Source organism: Pipistrellus hanaki (assembly GCF_964339955.1).
Source record: "Pipistrellus hanaki genome assembly, chromosome: 1".
Lineage (NCBI taxonomy): Eukaryota > Metazoa > Chordata > Mammalia > Chiroptera > Vespertilionidae > Pipistrellus > Pipistrellus hanaki.
In genome coordinates this window covers 58928859-58951860 of record NC_140503.1, presented here as the reverse complement: position 1 = coordinate 58951860, position 23002 = coordinate 58928859, and the positions used below count along the sequence as shown (strand labels likewise).

The 23002-nt window shown below is 55.8% G+C and overlaps 1 protein-coding gene across 2 annotated transcripts in view; it reads left to right on the top strand.

The window, feature by feature from the left end:
* The window catches only part of DUOX1 (dual oxidase 1), a gene marked incomplete at its 3' end in the record, with an annotated part of 33208 nt that extends 11351 nt beyond the window's left edge, over positions 1-21857 (top strand). The window contains exons 13-34 of one of the 2 annotated variants that reach the window (XM_084903053.1): positions 201-376; positions 572-690; positions 1296-1433; positions 2043-2156; positions 2870-3069; positions 3677-3862; positions 6145-6370; positions 6630-6723; positions 7003-7178; positions 9858-9927; positions 10327-10452; positions 10990-11168; positions 11398-11628; positions 12424-12523; positions 12748-12797; positions 14085-14212; positions 17971-18124; positions 18507-18736; positions 18977-19135; positions 20652-20807; positions 20914-21042; positions 21735-21857. In XM_084903053.1, coding sequence (XP_084759179.1) covers positions 201-376; positions 572-690; positions 1296-1433; positions 2043-2156; positions 2870-3069; positions 3677-3862; positions 6145-6370; positions 6630-6723; positions 7003-7178; positions 9858-9927; positions 10327-10452; positions 10990-11168; positions 11398-11628; positions 12424-12523; positions 12748-12797; positions 14085-14212; positions 17971-18124; positions 18507-18736; positions 18977-19135; positions 20652-20807; positions 20914-21042; positions 21735-21857 — 3264 coding nt within the window. Of the gene's footprint in view, positions 1-200; positions 377-571; positions 691-1295; positions 1434-2042; positions 2157-2869; positions 3070-3676; positions 3863-6144; positions 6371-6629; positions 6724-7002; positions 7179-9857; positions 9928-10326; positions 10453-10989; positions 11169-11397; positions 11629-12423; positions 12524-12747; positions 12798-14084; positions 14213-17970; positions 18125-18506; positions 18737-18976; positions 19136-20651; positions 20808-20913; positions 21043-21734 lie in introns of those variants that run through there. The other variant, XM_084903054.1, reaches the window with a different exon arrangement.
* Positions 21858-23002: the final 1145 nt, after the last annotated feature.

Here is a 23002-nt window from a genome sequence, read left to right as displayed (position 1 = left end):
AATAGGCAGCTGAGTCTGTGAGAGAATTCCCATAATGAGTGAACTTATGTAAAGCATTCAGAGCAGTGCCCGGGGCATACTAACTGAGTTAGTGTTCCTGTCATTTATTATTATCCCTCAGGCTGATCCCTGGGAACCATCTCTTTGCCTGAGGGTGATGCCAGGTCCTTGCACTCACTCCTGTCCCTTCTCGGCCCCAGGTGCTGGAAGCCACCGCTGCCCTGTACAACCAGGACCTGTCCCTGCTGGAGCTGCTCCCCGGAGGGCTCCTGGAGAGCCTCGGGGACCCCGGGCCCCTCTTCAGCATCATAGTCCTCGACCAATTTGTGCGTCTGCGGGATGGTGACCGTTACTGGTTTGAGAACACCAGGAATGGGTAAGGCCTGCCTGGGTCCCACCTCAGACTCCAGACCTCTGCCTATAAGCTATAAGCAGTGCCCATGGGCCCTTGGTTCCCAGCGGGCACTGCCGATCCCCAGTCCCTCTGAGGATCTTTCCTCGTCCGGATCCGTGGGCCTGGGGCCTGCATCTCTCTCCCACTCTGAGAACACCCCCCGTCTCTCACCCCCAGACTCTTCTCTGAGGAAGAGATCGCAGAGATCAGAAACACATCCCTCAGGGATGTTCTAGTGGCTGTCACCAACGTGGACCCCAGTGCCCTGCAGCCCAATGTCTTTTTCTGGCATGCGGGTGAGTGGCCCAGGGGGCTTGCAGGGGTTTGGGGTCTGGAGTTTCTTTCCTCCTCAGCCATGGGTTTGGGTCAGTGTGGCTGGACAATAGACTCCAAGGGGGGAGTGAACTATGGTTGTGCCCTTGGGAACTTTGGATCTGGGCACCAAGGCTGCCACTTACAGCTACGCAGGTTCCCCCTACACAACTCCAGGTGCCCGAGCGAGGGCAGGGCTGAGACTCAGAGAGTCCTGGTGAGGAGATGCATTCAGCTGGGATGGGCTGGGGGTGGGTGGAACATTAGGAGGGCTAAGTGTAGTGAGGATATCCCAACCCCACAGCAGTGACAAGGGAAGGGGTGTGTGTGTGTGTGCACATACACGTGCATAGGGAGGGAAAGATAGAGGTTGAGGTTCATTTTGGACCCCACTTGTTACCCAAGTAGGAAAACACCACATTCTTGGTACAATGGCAGGAACAATGACAGGGATAAGCAGCCTCCTCCCCTCTGGTACCCAGAGCCACCACCATTCCCCCTTCCTGCCACCCTAATGTCCTCAGTGATGCTGTGCCTAAGCCTGTGATCCAACAGCCCCCCAGGACTCTAGCTTTCTCTGCCTCCCCAGGAGACCCCTGCCCTCAGCCAGGACAACTCAGCACGGAGGGCCTGCCGCCCTGTGTTCCCCCCGTCATGCGGGACTACTTCAAGGGCAGTGGAGTTGGCTTCGGGATCACCATTGGGACCCTCTGCTGCTTCCCGCTGGGTAAACGTGATGGGCAGGGTGGGGCTGGGTAAGAGATGCAAGCTGGGAGGAGGGTTGGTTCCATCTGTGGCAACAAGCCATGTTCCCCTGGGCAGATGACAAGAACATCAGGGGCAGGAGGAGACACAAGAAGTGTCTGACCTGCAGATAAGAGTTGGCACCAGGGAGAATTGCCCCCCTGTTCTCGGGGCCCAGATTGGTCAGGCATCCCAGGATTCCACAATCCACAGCTATTTGCAGGAGCCTGGGCCTGGCAGAGGCAAAGCCCTGCTGGAGAACCAGGGCTGGGACGTAGTTGCTGGGGCAGAGGCTTTGGACTTGTGAGCAGGTGGACCAGCAGCCTGGCAGAGTGGGTGCAGCTCCAGCTAGGAGAGGACCCGAGTGCTGGGAGCAGGGGAGAAGCCTGCACAGGCATCTTAGATGCTACCCAAACTCCCCATAGGAGGCGAAGCAGCGCCCCGCCTCTCTGAAGGCGGCTTTACCGTTTGAGAATGGACAGATCTAAGTCTTGGGGAAAGCAGGGGCCTTGGCAAGGAAAGGAGTCTGGCAAAGGAGCCGCTGATCTCCCCAGACCTTCCTCTGAGCAGTCTACCACCTCTGCCCTGCCAGTGAGCCTGCTTATTGCCTGGATTGTTGCCCGGCTCCGGAGGAGAAATTTCAAGAAGCTCCAGGGCCAGGACTGCAAAAGCATCAAGTCTGAGAAGTTCGTGGAGGGCGTGGAAGGTGAGCCTGGGGCTGGCCATGGTGGTGAGGAGGAGGACATGGCTCAGGGCGATAGCCCCTACCTGCCCCTCCGCAGCCTAAGGAAAGGCCTCCTGGCCCCCAGGCAGGGGGGAAGGGCCACAGGGGCACTGGGTGGAAGTTGGTCCTGGAGTCCTCCCACCTCTGTAGCGCCTCCTAAAGGTCCCATAGGGAATGAGATAGACCCATGGGGAAGAGTCACAGAACCTGGACTACATTTCACAGGGTTTCTGTGACTCCACATTCCCAAGAACTGCTGCTTGGTGCATCTCACACTGGAATTTCAGGCAACAGAGAAGTAATTAATGAAGGTCTAGAGTCAGACTGACTGAGGATTGGAATCTTGATCCTACCAGTTTTCTAAACTTACTTTTCATTATCTATAAAATACGAAGAAGAAGAATAGCACTTACCTTATTGATTTATGAAGACTAAATGAATTCGTTCATGTAAAGTGCTTGATACCGTGTTGGGCACATGGTAATAAATATCTCAGGAAATGGTAGTTATTCTGCTCATGGGCTAGATGCACAGCAGGACTATTGGGGAGGGGGGGTCCCTCAGAACCCAAAAAGAGGCAAGCGGCTGTGGAGGCCTTGACCTAACTCCAGCTCTGAGCTGGGCCTTCTTCCTCTGGGTGTGCTGGTGCAGGGCAGGCCTAGAGCCACGGCTGACCCAGCCCCGTCTCTCCCCAGCGTTGGAATGGCAGGGCCGCAAGGAGCCCTGCCGGCCTGTGCTTGTGCACCTGCAACCCGGGCAGGTCCGCGTCCTGGACTGCAGGCTCTCTGTGCTGCGCACCATCCAGCTGCGGCCCCCGCAGAAGGTCAACCTCATCCTTTCCAACAACCGCGGACGCCGCACCCTGCTGCTCAAGATCCCCAAGGAGTATGACCTGGTGCGGCCCAGCTGGCCCCTCGCTCCTTGTCCACAGACACGCCAGCCAGGAGGAGGGAGAAGAGCACTGGGCCAGACAGCGTTTCTGGCTTCTGGCTACTGGCTGTGGTACCTGATAGAGAGATGAACTTGAGCACATCTGTTCTGCTCTGGACCTGCTGGATATGACCTCCACAGTCCCCTATTCCTCTTTCACAGTCTGCCCCTCCTTTCTAAGGACACTGGGGCAGGTCCTAGCTGGGATTCCTTAGAAGAATCTGGGTGCTCTTCCCCGTCCCCTGATTTCAGGCTGGAATGATTTGTTAAAGATATTGGAGGGAAGTCAATCAGAGGCTGATCTTCAGCTCTGGGTGTCTGGCTCATGGTCCCCTCAATCCTCTGGCCTCCCTGCCTTCCCCTCCTCCAATACGGAACAGGGAGGGAAGAATGCTTTATCTGTGTATGTGACTCTGCACGTATAAGAAAACCACGTAACCCCTGAGCCCAGGAAATGACAGTATGTCTTTCGCAAGGACTCTCTTTCCAGGGGCCCCTACAAGAGTCACAGAAAGCTCCTAGACCCAAGAGGGCTTGACAAACGGTGGCTCTCCCTCCTGCTGCCTCCGTAGGTGCTGCAGTTTAACCTGGAGGAAGAGCAGCAGGCGCTGGTGGAGAACCTCCGGGCGGCCCTGAAGGAGAGTGGGCTGAGCTTCCAGGAGTGGGAGATGCGGGAGCAGGAGCTGATGAGGGCGGCCGTGACGCGGGAGCAGCGGAGCCACCTCCTGGAGACCTTTTTCAGGCACCTTTTCTCCCAGGTGTGTATGGGAGATCAGATCTGTTCTTGCACGTCTGTCTGTGATGGTGCCCTTACCTGTGTAAGGCCTGGGGTGACTCCAGGGCAAGTCAGAGATCACAGCCAAGAATCAACTCTACTGTGATTTTGGCCAGGTCACCTGTCCTTACTGTAAGGAGATGCTCCAGCCCCCATTCCAATCCCACCCACCTGAGAGACTTCAGAGAGGCGGCTTCCTAGGAAGGGGCTTGTCTGCATGTGGCGATCTCTCTCCTCCGGGCTGCCCAGGTTCTCTGCCCTCACTTAAAGGCTGCGGAAATCTAGGGCGAGAGCCTTTAGCCACTCCTCCACGGAGGCGTGTAGCTGCCAGAGACCTCCAGAGGGTATTAGTGCCTACCTGGTAGACCTCTGAGAGCCATTGAGAGGTGGTGGAGAAATAAGATAGGAAGAGAAATGCAAGGACTTGAACCCCTATCTGGCACGAAAATAAAGGCAGCCTGAGCGGAACAGCGGAGAGGAGAAGCTTGGGAGATACCAGGTAGTACAGCATGGGCACCCGCTGAAGGAGTTTATCATCCCATGGGAAGATGGGATGCGCTCAGATTGGAAGATAATTGGCAAAGAATGACAGCTATAAAAGTGACCCAGGAAAAAAGTGGTCTAGGAGTTCAGAAAAGGTAGATGAAGCTTCAGGCAGGTGTAAAATCATGGTGGAGGAGAGATTTGGCAAGGAGTCAAAGTTGAAAGAGTTTGGGCTCAGAAGAAAGGGGCTCATATCAATGTTTCACCCTCTCCTTTCCATTCTCTCTAAAAATCAATGGAAAAATATCCTCAGGTGAGGATTAACACACACAAAAAAAAAAAGGAATAGAAGAGGAGGAAGAGGAGAAGGAAAAGGAGGAGGAAGAGGAGGAGGAAAAGGAGGAGAAGGAGAAGGAGAAAAAGGAGAAAAAGGAGGAAGAGGAGGAGGGGGAGGAGGAGGAGGAGGGGGAGGAGGAGGAGGAGGAAGAGACCCAGTAAAAGGGCAAAAAATCCGTGTTTGAGGAGAAGGAGCAGGGTTGGCTACCTGCAGAAAGGATCCACGAGGGAACCATTTAATGGTCATTTGTTGTGTGCACCTGGCTACCCCACTTACTCTTCAAACAAGTTGAGCTTGAGTGTGTACTAGAATGGAGGGTCCTCCTGCTGGCTGACTCATTGCCAGGGCCCAGGCAGGCATCTCCGCTCAGTTCAGGACCTGGCAGGGCTGTGAAAGAGAACTCCCTGTTCTCTTTGGGAGGTGAGGGTGTGCTACTGTTTCCTAGGGTAGCTGCCAACTCTTTCAGCGCTTCAGCTTTGAAATGAGATCTTTTTCATACAGCCTCTCTTGTTGGTTCCCATAATAACCCTGTGAGATAGGTAGGGAAGGTGAGGAAATGAATGCCTGACAACTGAACAGACTTGCCCGAGGCCACGCAGTGAGACAGTGGCACAGTTGGGACATGAACCTGGGTCTCTTGCCTCTAGCCCCAGGCTCTTTCCGCTAAAGCACCTTGTTTCAAGCAGCAAGGTTTACCTCATGACATCATAGCCAGGCTTGAAGTAGGGGCTTCTAGTTGACAGGCAGGAACAGCAGGTGTTGCGGTTTGCAGCCTGCGTGCTTCCTTCACCGTCTGTTTTCCTTACGCTGGGGCAGCCCGTTGGCTGGGATAAAGATGGCTCATGATGAGAAGTTCCCCTCCCCAAGCCCAGCTTTTTCTCAATGCAGCTGAGCTTTTCTCTCAGTCAAAACTCTGGACATAAGAGCAACCTGCTCAAGCCAGCATTGATGAAGGGTCAGATGACTCGGGATAGAGCAGTGTCTTGGGCATTCCAAAGAGAGGACTGTGGCCTGGCCTGGAAAGGACCAGGGAAGGGAAAGCTGTCAGCAAGCAAGGCCACTCCTCTCGAGGCTGCCTCCTCCTCCTCCTCGGTGCTGCTGCTTGGCTGTGTCTCTGTGTCTCTGAGCACCTGGAGGAACAGGGCGGTCCACAACTTCTGAGTTTTCTTGTGAGTTTTGAGTTTTCTTGTGCTCCGGCAAGACAGATCTAGGACCTCTCAGTCCCAATTCCAGTGGCTCAAGTGGGCATCCCTGGCCCAATCAGCTAATGCACAAGGCCAAGGTTCTGTAGACTAAATGGCCACAGGGACCACCCACAGGGCTCTTGGGGTAGTGCTTAGGGGAGGGGGTGCTGGGCAGAGACCTTGAGAGGAGGCTCAACTGGCCTTCAAGTCAGGGAATTCCTGTCTCCTTCTCTCCCTCCCTCTGCCGCTGCCCAAGTGCAGGTGCTGGACATCGACCAGGCAGACGCGGGGACCCTGCCCCTGGACTCATCTCAGAAGGTGCAGGAGGCCCTGACATGTGAGCTCAGCAGGGTCGAGTTTGCTGAGTCCCTGGGCCTCAAGCCCCAGGACATGTTTGTGGAGTCCATGTTCTCTCTGGCCGACAAAGATGGCAATGGCTACCTGTCCTTCCGGGAGTTCCTGGACATCCTGGTGGTCTTCATGAAAGGTAGTGGAGGAGGGAGTGACTGTCCAGGTAGGAGAAGATGGAAGGGGCTGGAGACTGAGGCTGAGGGGTAGCTGACCTGCTGGAGATGGGGAAGCCAGGTCTCTAGCCATGGCAGACATTTGGGAGCGCCCCAATAGAATCAGGAAGCAGAGCACCCCTCGCTGTGGCCAGCAGTGGTCACACTCGTGTAAGGCCCTTCCTGGCCAGCCTGGGTTTAGGCAGGAGGTCTGGGCCACTCATAGGTTCCTCCTTCTCGCAGGATCCCCTGAGGAGAAGTCCCGCCTTATGTTCCGCATGTACGACTTTGATGAGAATGGTCTCATTTCCAAGGACGAGTTCATCAGGATGCTGAGGTTGGTCCAAGGGGACAGCGAGGAGACTGGGTTAGAGCAGGGACTGCAGGGGAAAGGGTGGGGCGTGGAGGAAGAAGCAGGAGGGTAAAGAGCAGGGGCCCCATCTCTTCACCCACAGAACCAGAGACCGTTAGAGCTAAGAGGGGGCTTGGGATTGGCCCATTGGGGTCTTCCCGTGTGGGCTCTGAAGGCCTGCCTGGTGGGACGGCTAGTGGGCCGTTGTGTCTAGGCCCCAGGACCCTGGTCAGGGCCTGACAGCACCCGTCCCCCAACCCCCAGGTCCTTCATCGAGATCTCCAACAACTGCCTGTCCAAGGCCCAGCTGGCGGCGGTGGTGGAGTCCATGTTCCGGGAGTCGGGCTTCCAGGACAAGGAGGAGCTGACGTGGGAGGACTTCCACTTCATGCTGCGGGACCACGACAGTGAGCTCCGCTTCACACAGCTCTGTGTCAAAGGTGAGGGGGCCCGGAGGCAGGGCAGACGGCACACAAGGCCCGCGTGTTTTGGGAATCCATGGAAATTTTTTATTTCTTTGAAAAGCAGAAGACAAGAAAGAAAAAAAAAATCAGAAAAGAGAATGAGTATAATAATAATAATAATAATAATAAATATGTAATGACACATCCAGCCTGGATTATATTCTCTACACCAGGGGTAGGGAATGTCCGGCACACGGGCTGTGTAAGGCCCGCAGAATTATTTGATCTGGCCTGCCAAGGCATTAGGGGTGAGTTAATTAAATGTTTGACCAAATATAGCAGGCTAATTTTTAAGTTGATAATTTCGTATGGCCCTCAGATGATGTTATAAATATCCAAATGGCCCTTAGTAGAAAAAAAAAAAAGGGTTCCTCACCGCTGCTTTACACCAATATAATTATTTTAAATATAAGTTTAAATTTATTACATATATATATATTTTTAATATATTTTATTGAGTTTTTACAGAGAGGAAGAGAGAGGGATAGAGAGTTAGAAACATAGATGAGCTGCCTTCTGCACACCCCCTACTGGGGATGTGCCTGTCACCAAGGTACATGCCCTTGACTGGAATCGAACCTGGGACCTTTCGATCTGTAGGTTGACGCTCTATCCACTGAGCCAAACCGGTGTTGGCTAAATTTATTTTTTAATGGAGGAAGAGGCCCAGGAAGACAACGGTGCCAAGACCCACAAAAGTCACAATGCAGCCCTGCTGGTGGAGTGTGCAGGGTCAGGATGGCGTGGGGAATGGCAGCTGGAATTGCTCTTTCTTGTCAGAGAACCCTAAGCCGGGAGCCCAGTGCAGAGGGGAAACAGTGTCTCCTCTTTACAGCCCTGCCCTGGCCATGCCCACCTCAGCGGGGGTGGCTGGTAGTGGTGGGTGTTCTAGTTTTGTTCGCCGCTTTATTCCCTGGAGGAGTGGTTGGTAAATGTTTGCTAAGTGCATGGACACCCACTTCTGTTGTCTGCCTCCCTCCCCCTACTTCCTGCCCCTCCTCTGTCTGACTCAGTGGGTGGGGCTAGAATCAGGGTGAGGAGTGGGCAGAGAGCAGGCAGAGGGATGGCCTGTGGCCTGCTCTGAGCTGTTACTGTGTCTTCACAGCCTGGGATTCTTTTCTCACTGGGGCATGTTGAAACCAAACCAGCCCCTCCCAGGATTAGGAGAGCCTGGGGGAGCTGAGCAGTCCAAGTGAGAGGGGCGCGTTAGACAAGGCACAGCTGGGCTTCTGGTCAGGGATTCCCGTGCTCAGGGCGGGAGGAGAGGTGGTAGAGTGCAGACCCAGCAAGTTTGATTCTGCAGCTTTTTACCTTCCCAGGCACCCAGGCCTGAGGGCAGAGCAGGGGTGGGTGCCTGAAGTGAACCCAGGCCAGAGTCCCGGATGTACAACCCTTGGGGTGGAGGAAGGACCAGGCTTGGGAAAGGAGGATTAAGTAGAAGGTTAGCAATGAGTATTATTTTGTTTGGCATTTTAATGGGGGGAAATCTTATTGGAGAGAGAGAGATATTTGTTGCTCAACTTATTTCTATAATACATTCATTGGTTGCTTCTTGCATGTGCCCTGGGATCAAATCTGCAATTTTTGTGTACTGGGACGACACTCAGAGCTACCCAGCCCAGGGCCCATTTGACTTTTAATTGTTGTACTTTATTGCTTCCTCCAAATTTTACTTTGAAACATTTTAACCCTAGAGTTTAAAGGAGCATCTCTTTCTCCCTCACCTAGATTTGTCGTTTGTTACCGTTTTTGCCACATTTGCTTATTTGCTAAAGCATTTGAGGGGGGATAGATTACTTTGTTTTCAACACTCTGGTTTCATTAAATTCGCTTAGTCACGTTTGGCCTCTGGCCTGTAGACCAGGGTAATCTTCGGGATTGGTTTAGCACTTGGAAGTGACCTGCAGGTTCTCCTGTGAGAACCTGGGTTGGCTGCTCAGTCCCGCCCTGTCCCTAAATGCTGAGCCCAGACAGGGAACAGTGGGCAGCTCCTGGAAGGGTCCCCAACCCCCCATCCCCCACCCCCACCCCCAACATTTTCTCATGAACATTTTCCAACACAGGAAAATGGAATCTCCCATATATGCACCACCTAGATTCCACCCTTAACTTCAAGGAGATTTTAAGCTGGAGGGTCATTAGCGGGGTTTGTGACAGAATGGTTTTAGCAGACGGGTTGCATACAGTTCCTAACTCCACCCCGTAAGCCTGATTCCATCCCAGGAGTGAGTCTGAAGGTGAGCACACACTCAGGGGAGCCTGCCTGAGGCCTTCTCCCTGACCAAGGGTGGCTAGGCTAGCTCCCACTGGGGACACAGGCTGAGGCTGGGGCACCCAGAGGCAGGGTAATGGCCAGGGACCCTCTAGTGCACATGTGTCAAACACAAGGCCCGCGGGCCAAATCCAGCCCGCCAGGCCTTGCAATGTGGCCCGCACCGCGCTGTCATCACTGCACTCCACTGTCAGTTTATGACATTGTCAGTTTATGACTGTTCAGTAAACCATTCGGCCCGCGATTTAGGCTGGATTTTAGATTTTGGCCCCTTCTCTGATTGAGTTCGACACCCCTACTCTATAGTGTCTGGACATCTGAGCCAGGCCCTCCTGAGGCTCTGGGCCCTGAGCTGCTCCCTAGCCCAGCTCTGCATTTTGCAGGAGTGGAGGTGCCTGAAGTCATCAAGGATCTCTGCCGGAGAGCCTCCTACATCAGCCAGGATCAGCTCTGGTGAGCCCTCCTCTGGGAATGTCGGAGGGAGGGCTGGGCCAGGGAGCTGCCTTTTTTCTCCCCCAAAATGACTGGTATCACAGCGGCCACTCTCCCCCCCTCCCCCAACCTACATCAAGCCTTCATGTAAATCAGAAAGAGACGCTTCTTATTCTGCAGACACAGCCCTGCACTCACCTTTGGCCTGGGTCGGAGGCCCTTGTAAAGGGCACAGCTATGTGACAGCCTTGTCTAGAACCCCCAGGAGGCAACTCATTCTCTGGCTAGGTCCCTGGGGACCCTGCTGTCCTCTGGCTGAGCGCTCTGACCCTTCCTCGAGAGAGAGGCTATGGAGGCAGCCCAGGGGCCACGGAGCACCTCGTGGCTTAGGAAACCAAGCCTCCTGCATCCCTGTCCTAGCCCCTCTCCCAGAGTGAGCGCTCGCAGTTCCCGCAGTGATGGCGAGATGGAGCGGACACCACAGCGACTGCCGTGCCCCATGGACACCGATCCTCCCCAGGAGCTTCGACGGAGGTTTGGCAAGAAGTACGCCTGCTTCTTCCCCTAAGCCCAGGCCGCTCATCCATCCTTCCAGCATGCATACATTGATGACTCGGGGCCAGGCACAGCCTCGTATGAGGTAGCCTGGTACACTGAGAATTGCCATGTCCCACTGATGAATGGAATAACGGTGGTAAGAGCAAGGGGCTTCGGAGCTCAAGGAAATGCTCGTCTCCGTCTGGGAGGTCAGGGCAGGCTCCCTGGAGGAGGTGCCCTTTGAGCTGCAGAGTAGAGTGAGAATAGAGAGGAGGGCGTTGGAAGGGGAGAGAGCTATCTGTGAGTGAGAACTGGGGTCGATGAAGTGCGTCCCCCTGGGATGAACGGACCCAGTGACTACTTCCCAGGGGCCCCCACATGGACAGCTCGCTTGAAGAGTGTGATGTTAGCCTTGGGACGCTGAGCCTTGCTTGGCCTGAGTCACCCGGAGCCCCTTTCTCCCGAGCTCAGCCTGGGAGGGGGAGGGGAGCGGGGCTGCACTAGCGCTGGGTCCGTAGCTGAGCGCCGAGGCTTGCTGTCCCGCAGGGTGACGCTGTTTCAGCCGCTGCTGTTCACCGAGGCCCACCGGCAGAAGTTCCAGCGCAGCCGGCGCCACCAGACCGTGCAGCAGTTCAAGCGCTTCATCGAGAACTACCGGCGCCACATCGGCTGCGTGGCCGTCTTCTACGCCGTGACCGCGGGCCTCTTCCTGGAGCGGGCCTACTGTGCGTGCGGCCGGGGCGGGGCCTGCTTGATTGACGGCTGCGGGGGGAGGACGGAGCGGGCCTAGTGTGTGAATGGCAGACACCCTGGGGCCGGGCCTCTGGTTGGTGTTTGCGCAGCTTGAATGGGGACATGGAGAGACGACTTTGGGCGGCGCTGGCCAGGGCCTGCGGGGGACTTCCCTCAGCTGCACTGGCCCCCTTACCAGCCCCGCCCCCCGCCCCTCCGCAGACTACACCTTCACCTCGCCGCCCTCGGGCATCGCCCAGACCACCTTTGTGGGCATCATCCTGTCGCGGGGCACGGCCGCCAGCATCTCCTTCATGTTCTCTTACATCCTGCTCACCATGTGCCGCAACCTCATCACCTTCCTGCGGGAGACCTTCCTCAACCGCTACGTGCCCTTCGACGCCGCCGTGGACTTCCACCGCCTCATCGCCTCCACGGCCATCGTGCTCACAGGCAGGGCTGGGGTCCCGGGCATCCCCTCCATTCTTGTCCTTCCACCCCCCACCCCACCCCCCACTGGCCCCTGGTCCCTCTCCCAGAGAGAGTGCTCGCTGCGCTTAACTGGAGTGAGAGTCTGGGATGTCCTTCTCATAAGTGGTTGCAATAAGCCCAGGGGCCCCTCACTGCACCCCCCGCCCCCACCCCACTGCCTCTTCCCACACCTTCAGGGCCACCTCACCACCTCCACCTGACAGGTTACTGTCACCCCAGAATGAGCGTACAAAATGTGCCATCTTGCAACGTTTATGTTTTAAAAGATAGTTCTGTGAGAGGAACCAAAGGCATGGATTTCTAATATATAATTTAGACTCATGGCTGTCTTCATGGGTGGGGTGTATATGGGACGTGGGGAGGAACAGGAAGTTTCATAGAGATCAGAAATCCAGCCCCCTAGGGCAGTGGTCAGCAAACTGCAGCCTGTGAGTCACATGCAGCTCTTTGGCCCCTTGAGTGTGGCTCTTCCACAAAAGACCACATGTGGGTGCGCATATACAGTGCGATTGAAACTTCGTGGCCCATGTGCAGAAGTCGGTTTTTGGCTCTCAGAAGAAACTTCAATCGTTGTACTGTCGATATTTGGCTGTGTTGACTAATGAGTTTGCCGACCGCTGCCCTAGGTTCCTTGTTCAGGCCCCAACCCTAACCCTAACCCCACCTCTGGCTGGCGGGAGTTGGCCTTGGGCTGAGTGGGTTGCGCACCCCCACCCGGCTGCCCCAGGCTCACCCCGTCCACCTGGTCTCCCTCAGTGTTACACAGCGCAGGCCACGTGGTGAACGTGTACCTCTTCTCCATCAGCCCGCTCAGCATCCTCGCCTGCCTCTTCCCTGGCCTCTTCCACGATGATGGGTGAGTAGGGAGGGGAAAGGGTGTATTCTTTGTGAGTGGAAAGAACCAAATGATCTCTGCTCAGAGGAGAGACAATGACCAGCCTGAGCCCCCGCCCCCACCCCCGCCCTGAGTCAGCAGAAAGGGGGACTGTGGCTGGGTTGGGGTGCCTCATCGGGAGGGTCCTTTCTGGAAGTCCCAGACATCTCCTCTCAGGGTCCTCCCTTGCGTCCCCTTCCCCACAGGTCCGAGTTCCCCCAGAGGTATTACTGGTGGTTCTTCCAGACCGTGCCAGGTGAGAGCCCTTCACTTTCCTGGGCCCGGTCCCTCCTGCCAGGCTCTCTCTGCCAACAGAGCGGCCCAGGTGCACTCACTGGGCTCTCACAGTCAGTCACGCTCTGCCCTCCGGCCCCCAGGACGCTCCTGGGCAGGAGCTTGACTGGGCTCCCATCCCAGCTCTGAACTGGTTCCTCCCTCTGTGTGATGGGAGGGGTGCCCCGCCTCTCCCCTGCTGCACACACCTGCCCTGACAGTGCTTCCCAGAAACACTGCGCCCCAGTTGCAGGGGGGAGGGACCAGGCTCTTTGTCAAGTCAGGCAGAACCCCCCCACACACACCCCTTTTAGTCTGTCTTGATAAGGACTGTTTAAGGCATATTCCTAACTCCCCTAATCACCCATTTTAGGGCTATTAGCTGTGAATCTATTCAAGCACTTCTTGAACTTACTTACATTTTCAATCTGTTCCCTCCTTGGGGTAACACGTCTTCTACACTCACTCTTCTATGAAGCAAAGCACAGTTCTGTACTTTGTTATTTTTTTAATCCTAAAATGATCTGCTCTAAACTTCAGAGAGCGCCTGCTAATGCCTGCACACGGGGATTTCCAGGATAAGGCTGTGTTTGTGCTCTCCTCTCCATTCTGTACTTGTCAGGCTTTGGTTAGATCCCTTCTTAACCTCTGCTTTGCCATTCTTCAGGGCTCTCATCTTCCTGATTTCTGCCTCTCTCCTCCTCGATCACTCGAGGGGCCATCCTCTGACCCCTGCATTCCCATTCTGGCTCCTGGGTAGCCCAGGCCTGGGGTTCCCTGTGCAGAGGGGCCTCCGGGGTAGCACTTACTCACAGTGCTCACGCTGTGTGCGGTGGCAGCTGGGGGGAGTGCTGCAGGGGCGGGGAACAAGCCTGGACTGCATAAGGCAGGGCCTGCCATGTCCAGAGTCCCAGCCCCATTCATTTATTCAACATCCATTTGTATACTCCCACGGTGTGCAGGCCCTACACTAGGTTCAATAGTAAGCTAGCCTAGCCTGACCCTGTTCTTGTGAACCTGAGAGTCAGGAAAGTGATAGACATAAAACACAGGTACTTGAAAAACATCATGACCAAGTCTATGAAGGATGAGTAGGGTCTGTAGAAGCGAGAGGTACCTGTGCCAGTGGTGTGAAGGGAGAGGAACGGGAGAAGATGCTGGGCTTTCCCCACCCCCTCTAGGACAGTGGGGTGGAAGAGGGATCCAGGCCCCCGGCAGGCCCGGAGCAGCCTCGCTCCTTTGCCCTTCAGAGCCCTTGTTCATTTTGCAGGCCTCACGGGGGTTATTATGCTCCTGGTCCTGGCCATCATGTACGTCTTCGCCTCCCACCACTTCCGGCGCCGCAGCTTCCGGGGCTTCTGGCTGACCCACCACCTCTACATCCTGCTCTACGTCCTGGTGAGGGCATTTGGCTCTGATGGGGGCTGGGCAAGAAGTTCCCAGGGAGGCAGCGAGGGCTGAGACAGCGGCTCTCCGTCCTCTTCGTTATTTCAAGTGTCCTCTTCATTTGTCCCTTAAAGGACGGAGATGATAGGAGGGGACTTTCGAGTAGACCGACCCTGATAGGCAGCCCTCAGAGATGGACTTGCCGGCCTGGGTTTGGCAGTAGCAGCTCTAGCAGACGGATCTGCATTCCCAGCCGAGACCCCACATCATTTTGCCCAGCCAGCCTGTCTCCACTTTGAGTGGCCGGTTAGGGCTCCAGGGTGGGCTGCCTACACTCAAGGGCCTGTCGCCCCTTTTTAGAGAAACTTCTCTTAACTGGGCTTTGCCGCTTTTGTTCTGATCCCATTTTTTAAGATGTTAGCCACCCCACCCAACGAAGTGCAACTTATAACGTTAATGACTTTGCTCCAGAAGCCTTCACTTGGACTGTTGAGAAGCTGGATTTGTAAGGCCACCTTCCCCTTTCCTTCTCCTTAATCTGGGCTCCTGCCTGCCTGCCTTCACATCCCCTCCTTCCTCCTGCCCTGCTCCCTTCCCCCGTCCCTGGGTTTGTCAGCTGCTTCGGAGCTGACCTTGATCTGTGCCCCTGTGTCACGGTCCTGTTTGGCCTGCCTTCCTCGTGGACACGGGCAGCTCCCAAAAGGGCCCCCTGAGGGCCTGCTTGCTGAGGAGCTAAACTAAGTCCCACGGCTCCTGTGTCCCCACCAATGACAGCCTGGCTGGGAGCAGTTAAGAAATGCAGTCTTGCCGAAACCGGTTTGGCTCAGTGGATGGAGCCTCAGTCTGCGGCCTGAGGGGTCCCAGGTTCGATTCCGGTCAAGGGCATGTACATTGGTTGCTGGCACATCCCCAGTGGGAGGTGTGCAAGAGGCAGCTGGTTGGTGTTTCTCTCTCATCGATGTTTCTAGCTTTCTATCCCTCTCCCTTTCTCTCTGTAAAAAATCAATAAGATATATTTTAAAAAGAAAGAAAGAAAGAAAGAAAGAAAGAAAGAAAGAAAGAAAGAAAGAAAGAAATGCAGAGTCTATATGGCTTCCCTCTCTGTCACTGGCTCCAGGCAGAACTGCACACGGGGTCTCCTCCCAGGTGCTGTTCTGTCCTCACTGATAGGTAGGAGGGTCTACTTCTCTCTTGCCCAAGGCTTGGAACTTCACAGTTCTGAAGATGACTACCCAACCTCGGCTTAGGCTGTTTCCTAGAATTGATGATGTTTATTTCCAAAGAAATCTCTCAAGCTAATTTATCCCTTCCTCACCACCTCCTCGGTAATGGGTGGAGCCATTTCTGGTAGGGGTGGAGGTGATGTTCTTATTCCTGGTGAAAGAGGTGCTTCTTTGAACTAATGGGAGGCTGGGTCCCTGGGACCAAGACCCCTTTCTGATTAATGTCTGGTTTGGGAGACTCACTGGAGCTCAGAACCACCCTTCCTGCCAGCAGGGAAGTCAGCAGCTCAGAAAGGCCCCTCCGCTGGGCAGCCCTACCCTGGCAGCTGGGTGCAGGTCAGGGCCAAAACACCCGCTTCCTTCCCATTTGTCACAGGCGTGGCCCCTTGACCTCTGGCAGAAAGAGAAGGAGCCAGGGTGGGGGAGCCCTGAGAAGGCTGGAGAGGCCGGGCTAGCACAGCCAAAGCTGAGCTGGTGGCTGCTCCCCCAGCTCCCCAGCCAAACAGCGGATTGTGGTTAAAAAGCAGAGCCAACACCAAACTGGGTGTAGAGCATGAGGTCACCCTGGCATTGTTCTCAGCCTGGCTGGATGCTCAGAAAGCCTTGGGGGTGGGCGTGGGCCCCACAATGAAAGAGAACTGGGGGAACTGGAGCCAGTGCAGAGCTGAGCTCTGAGAGGCTCAAGTAAATCCTGCCGGGAAAGGCTCATGAGGTCAGGGACCCTCAGGCGGGGGCAGGAGAGCTGAGTGAGGAACCAGAGTCCGGTTTAACTGTTGTGCTGAGAGTCTGTTATGTCCTAGCTCTGTGCTAAGCCCTGCAGGGAAGGGGAGACTCGATGCTCTGCCCTCAGGATTTGTGGCAGAGGTAAATGCCATGCGTGAGAAATGATGGACGTGAGCAGACAATATAGGATTAATTGCTGAGCTGAGTGTTCCGAAGAGTAAGTTACGGGAGCTCATTGAAGGCAGTTTCATTTGGGCCAAGCTGGTTAGGGAAGACTTCGGGGAGAAGATGGGACGTGGGCCAGGCCTTACGGAGAGATAAGCCAGGGTTTGACAGGACAGAGGGGAGGCTGAGGAGCATTGCAGGTGGAAGGGAGGGCATGCGCACAGGTGTGGAGGCGTGAATGACGACAGAATATTCAGGGCGCAGAGGAGACAGCGCTGCCTGGCCACGGGCGTTGTTAGGTGGTGGCAGGACATGGTGGACCTGTGTGGAATGCGCTGAAGCTGAGAGGCTGAGGTTCAGCTGAGAGCCATGCTCCGTGGGAGAGCATAGAGACAAGCGGAGGGTGAGGAAATCAGGCTTGGGCAACACAAGGGTTGGGATGGAGAAGAAACAGTCAGTGGAAAGTGAGTGGCCTGAGAGGAGGGAGACCCAGGGGAGCACTGTATTGTAGCAGGAGTGTCAAGGTGGCAGGGGAGGGGGGCACTGTGCCACAGTCGCCAAGGCGGGGAGCAAAGGTGGTCTGAAAGGACACGTTGGGGTTCGGCCATTCGTGAGCCCTCAGCGAGGAGATCCTGAGAAGAGCCTGAGGGGGAAGCCAGACTGAGTAGACTTCGGAGCAAGCAAGTGGGAGGAATGGGGCAAGGAGCGTCTGACCAGCTTATTGGGGAAAGGACTAGAGCTGGACAATGCCTGTCCGTTATCTCATGGAAAACGGAGACTGGTTGTGTGTTCTTAGACTCCAAAGGGAGAAGGTAAACTGGGGGAACTTCTTTCATTGACTCAACAGTAATTGAGTGCCTACCATGTGCCAGGCAGAAACCACTAGGAGCTGAGAGTATATTGGCAAAGAACATGGATGCAGTGCCTACTCCAGCAGTCCACTGGGGAACGCAACAGTGAATAGGTCAAGGAATGGAGAAACACAATTATTGTGGACGGCAAGGGCTGTGATAGAGAGGATGGGGGTGGGCCCGAAGGGGGGGAGCTCAGGGAGATGGTGTGTCTGCTGAGACCTGACACATGAGATGGAGATCATCTAGGAAGAGCCAGGGGAGCCAAGTCCTTTCTGCTCCAAGACCTTTGCACCTGCTGTGCCCTCTGCCAGGAATGCTAGAGGGCACAGCAGGTGCAAAGGTCTTGGAGCAGAAAGGACTTGCCATGTTTGGCAGGCAGGGGTCAGAGCATCACCAGGCAATGGGAAGGCCGCTAAGGCTTTTAAAGCCGGGGTGACATGATAAAATGAACTTTATAAAGTCACACTGGCTGCCTTGAAGAGAATCGATCACATGGGGCAACCCAGTGGAAAACCAGTTAGGAGGCTACAGCATTGGGTGCAGGGGAGAGTTGGCATGGCTTGGTCTAGCATGGTGTCGGAGAGATGCAAATAGTCTTATTCATCAAGGACGCTTTGGGAATGGTTGGGTTTTGGAACCTAGGGTTGGGAATGGTGGGGTTTTGGAACCTGGAAGGAGCAGGGCACAATAGGAGGTGAGGCGTGGACATGCCAGGAGGAAAGATATAGGGGTCTAAGCCCGGAGCCAGCCTCAGATCCCGTTGTGGGTGTGGCCGGGCCTGAGTGGTTTTCTTCGCTCTATTCAGCTCATCATCCATGGCAGCTTCGCTCTGATTCAGCTGCCCCGTTTCCACATCTTCTTCCTGGTCCCTGCACTCATCTACGGCGGGGACAAGCTGGTGAGCCTGAGCCGGAAGAAGGTGGAGATCAGCGTGGTGAAGGCCGAGCTGCTGCCTTCAGGTACCAGCCGAGAGGCTGTCAGGGGCCCAGCTTGGTGGTGCCAGGAAGCAGAGCGGAGCCTGGACCGTGTAGTGTCCTAGCCTGGCCCAGTGGAGTTGGCAGGGGCCTTGGGGTGGAAGGGATGAGGGAGCTGGTAAAAGAAGCTCTTTACCTGAGTCTCTTTCCCAACAGAGAGAAGCCCAGGTCAGGCTGGTCCTTGCCCTGCTGACCACCAGCCCCTCCTCAGAGCAGACCTGGCCTGAGGGGAGTAATGGCTTCTGATGGGGGGAGGCCCCCCGGCATATTCCAGAAGCAGAGCTGAGGCTGCAGTGGGGGGACTCTCTGGAGACCACACAGCAACTGGGTTCAGGACAGCAGCCTCCCGCCCGCCTCCCCTCCTCAGGAGTGACCCACCTGCAGTTCCAGCGGCCCCAGGGCTTTGAGTACAAGTCGGGACAGTGGGTGCGGATCGCCTGCCTGGCTCTGGGGACCACCGAGTACCACCCCTTCACACTGACTTCCGCGCCCCATGAGGACACGCTCAGCCTGCACATCCGGGCGGCAGGGCCCTGGACCACTCGCCTCAGGGAGATCTACTCACCCCAGACCGACGGCTCTGCCAGTTACCCGAAGGTGCCCAGACCCAGCCGCACGTGCCACATGCTCCCACAGCCCCTTAGCAGGCCTCGGCTCTGCAGCACCAGACGCCCGTTGTGCTCCTCCCTCCCCATCCAGAGACTGGCTGTCCCAGATAAAGCCACAGTCCCTCTTCCCCCTCACTCCATAAACCTGCTTTTTCTTGCCTCTCACTTCTGGCTTCAGAACTGTGATGGGAGCTGAGAGCTTAACTCACACCCACTCTGCTCCCTGCAGCTGTACCTCGACGGACCATTTGGAGAGGGCCACCAGGAGTGGCATAAGTTTGAGGTGTCAGTGCTGGTGGGAGGGGGCATCGGGGTCACCCCCTTTGCCTCCATCCTCAAAGACCTGGTCTTCAAGTCATCAGTCAGCTACCAAGTGTTCTGTAAGAAGGTAAGTGCCCCCTCCTCTGGCCAGCCCATGTCCCTTGCTCTCCGTAACTGTGCCCATCTGTGCTGGCTCTCCTGTCTCTGTTCTTGGTCTCCGTGGTCTAGGCAAGGCCAAGCTGGCCTGGCCCTGGGTGGGGTTGGGGTGCAGTGGTCAGGATACCCCCAGATCCTAAAGGACAGAGTTAGTTTGTCGATCCTTCCCTCCGTTAGGAAGCACCCCTCATAGGGTTTGCTTCTGGGAACCCTCCGGGCAGGCTGGAGAAAGGCGAAGGAAGTCCCCTCCCGCGGAGGAAGCTGCACTGGAGGCATTGTCGGGCTGGGAAAAGGAAGGGCACGCTTCGGGGGCGGGGGGGGGGGGGGGGGGGGGCGGGCACAGGTGAAACGGGCTTTGATCTCAAGAGTAAGAGAACAGGAGGGGGTAGGCAGGGATGATGGGCACGGCTGGCTCCAGGCCCTCAGGACCCCTCCACGCCAGGCCACTTCACCCCAGCCTGCACCTTGTGGCAGGCCCCTGCTTGTCTCTCCAGGCCTGGCAGGTGAGTCAGGAGGGCAGGAATGCAGCAGGCAGAGGCCCAGCCCATATGCTGTCAGCATTCAGAGGTGACAGACAGTTCTCTGCTCCTCTGTCCAAGCCAGCTCTACCTCTGCTTCCTTTTAAAAAAAAAAAATATATTTTATTGATTTTGTACAGAGAGGAAGGGAGAGAGATACAGAGTTAGAAACATCAATGAGAGACAATCATCCCCTACTGGGGATGTGTCTGTAACCAAGGTATAATACATGCCCTTGACCGGAATCGATCCCGGGACCCTTCAGTCCCCAAGCTGACGCTCTATCCATTAAGCCAAACCGGTTTCGGCTCTGCTTCCTTTTTAAACGTGTGTGTGTGTAGTTCAGAGAGGGAGAGATAGAAACATCAATGCTAAGAGAGAATCATGATTGGCTGCCTCCTGCACACCCCGCACTGGGGATCGAGCCTGCAACCCGGGCATGTGCCCTGACTGGGAATTGAACCATCACCTCCTGGTTCATAAGTCGATGCTCAGCCACTGAGCCACACTGGCCAGGCTGCCTCTGCTTCTTAACCCAAACAGCCACTTCCCCCTATCAGAAGCTGGAGGTGGGTTCCCCTAGGGAAGTTTCCATCCCCCTGGTCTCCGAGTCCATTCCCATCCCTCCGGACAGCCAGCTGGTCTTCCCCAAAGATGTTCTGTGACAAGCCCATTAGTGGCCCCTCTCCGTCTGGGCTTTGGTTGGTTGGAGCCTGAGGCGGAAACATTGGAGAGAGTGGCAGGAGGGCTCAGACCAGCAGGTGCCCCAGGCTGTCACTTACTCGCACCTCTCCATGCCCTGGGGCAACTCCATGTCCTGCTCCTCTGGCCCTGTGGCCCCATACACTCCATTTCCCAGGACATCTGGAGAGGGGCCCAAGCTGGCCAGAGAGATCTATTGGTGTGTGAATCCCTGGGGCATAGGCGGCCTGAGCAGAGCTGAGCCCTCAGCTCCAGCCCTGTCCCCAGATCTACTTCATCTGGGTGACGCGGACCCAGCGGCAGTTCGAGTGGCTGGCTGACATCATCCGGGAGGTGGAGGAGAACGACCACCAGGACCTGGTGTCCGTGCACATCTACATCACCCAGCTGGCGGAGAAGTTCGACCTCAGGACCACCATGCTGGTGCGCCGGGGCCGGCCAGGCAGGGTGGGTGGGTCACCATCTGGGCTAGGAGCTGCCCTGGCACTGCCTGGCTCTGACCTTCTTCCTCCATTCATTCTGCTGCCAGTACATCTGCGAGCGGCACTTCCAGAAGGTGCTGAACCGGAGTCTGTTCACTGGCCTGCGCTCCGTCACCCACTTTGGTCGCCCCCCCTTTGAGCCCTTCTTCAACTCCCTGCAGGAGGTTCACCCACAGGTCAGTCTACCCCCCCCCCCCCCAATCCGGGGCCTCTTCAGTGTATCCTCCGGGGGGCTGAGCAAACCTGCTCCATCAGGGAAGCTAGTGACTGCCCATGAGAACCCATCACCCCCTGGGAAGTTGGTGGGGTAATGAAATGGGAAAGGAGAAGCGGGGGTCACCCTGAGGGGGAAGTGAGGAGCTGGCGACAGGGACTAGCTGCTTCTGCAGCCACGATGCCTTGTTCGGAAGGAAGAGCTCAGTGATTGAGCTAGTCCTCACCATAAACACAGAGCTACCCTTAACCCTAATGCTGGCCCGGGCCTCATCCTGGACACTGAGCTAATCTTCACCGTCAGCACCGAGCACGCCGCTGCTCTCATAAACACTGGGTGAGCCCTTAACGAGACACTAAGCTATCCCTCAACTCAAACATTGGTTAACCCAGCCCCGTATCAGAAACTGCTCTTGCTTGCACTTGAAGCTAGCAAGTGCTTTGGAAGGGGTAGAGGCTGGACCCACAGAGAGGAGGTCTACTGAAACCAAGTTAGATTTGAAAACACCAAGCTGGCCCTCGCCAGGCGTGGTAAGCAAACTTTCACAGGAACGTGGAATGAGCCCTCATCAAGGACTCTTCATGGCTTTACCATGGGCCTGAGCTAGCCCTCCCTCAGAACAGAGCTAGCCTTCACTTCTTCCTTCAACAACAGGTCCGGAAGATCGGGGTGTTTAGCTGCGGCCCCCCTGGCATGACCAAGAATGTGGAAAAAGCCTGTCAGCTCGTCAACAGGCAGGACCGGACTCATTTCTCTCACCATTACGAGAACTTCTAGGCCTCCTGCCCAGGGGCTCCGCCCACTGCCTGCCGAGCAGAGGTTTGGGTCACACCTCACCTCTGCACTTCCTGTTTCTGGTTCCCTCGCCTTCTCCCCACTCCCACCTACCAACCTAGACCCATGGTCAGTCACCCCATGTGGGCTCAGGGACCCCCCCAGACTCATAGTCTCAGCCTGGAGAAGAGGAAGGCACTGTCTGGGGACTAGAGTTGGGAGCTATTATTGTTTTGGGGCAAAGAAACACCTCTAGTCCCAAACTAAGAAAAATTTCAAAAGACTGGGGCTGACAAGTAATTAGTGTGTGTGTGTGTGTGTGTGTGTAGGGGGCTGTGAGCCTAAAGGTGAAGTGGGAGCACAGATGCTGGCATCTTAGAAACCCTCCCCTCAGTCCTCTCCCTCTTCTGGGCTATCCACTGTCACAAGGGCTGGCAAATGCCTTCAAAGGGATAGAGGCTGGACCCCAGAGAGAAATTTATAGGGAATCTCTCAGCGCCCCAGTTTAACAGCACAATCGATCTTCTCTCCCAAGTTCTTAAACAGGTACTGTAATCAGAACCTGGCCCAATCTCTCTCTATGTAGTGCTCTTCAGACCTTCTCTTCTTGTCCCATAGTCCCCTTTACAAATAAACCACTTTTCTGCCCTCTGGGTTGCTTTATTCTGCCCCAGGACGGGGTAGTTACTGGCAGAAGAAGCCACTCAAGTGGCCAACTAATAGGCCAGTGCAGACATCCTGAGCTTGGTAGTATCCTCTGAATAAAGGAACCCACTCAGGCCACCCGGCTAGCGACCCCTTTCCCTGCTCAAGGGCATCCTTCCGGACAGAGGGCCTCTCTGAGTGCAAGTGTGAGGCTTCCTGGTCAGGAGGGGGACAGGTGTGAGGCGTGTTGGAGGTGGACTGGGTACAAGGGATGGGGGATGGGGGCGGAGACACCCAGGAGCCAACAGGGAGACAGGGTTGGCCTGGCCTGCTCCGGGACCTGTTACTCCCGGTCCTTCTCTGAGCACCAGGTAGTGAGATGACAGCAACGAGACAGATGAGCACACCACCTAACCTTTTTGGAACTGTTTCTGCATCTACTTAAAGATAGGGCAACCCTTTCTGAGGGAATTTCTAAAGCAGTGCCCAATTTCAAGTGATTC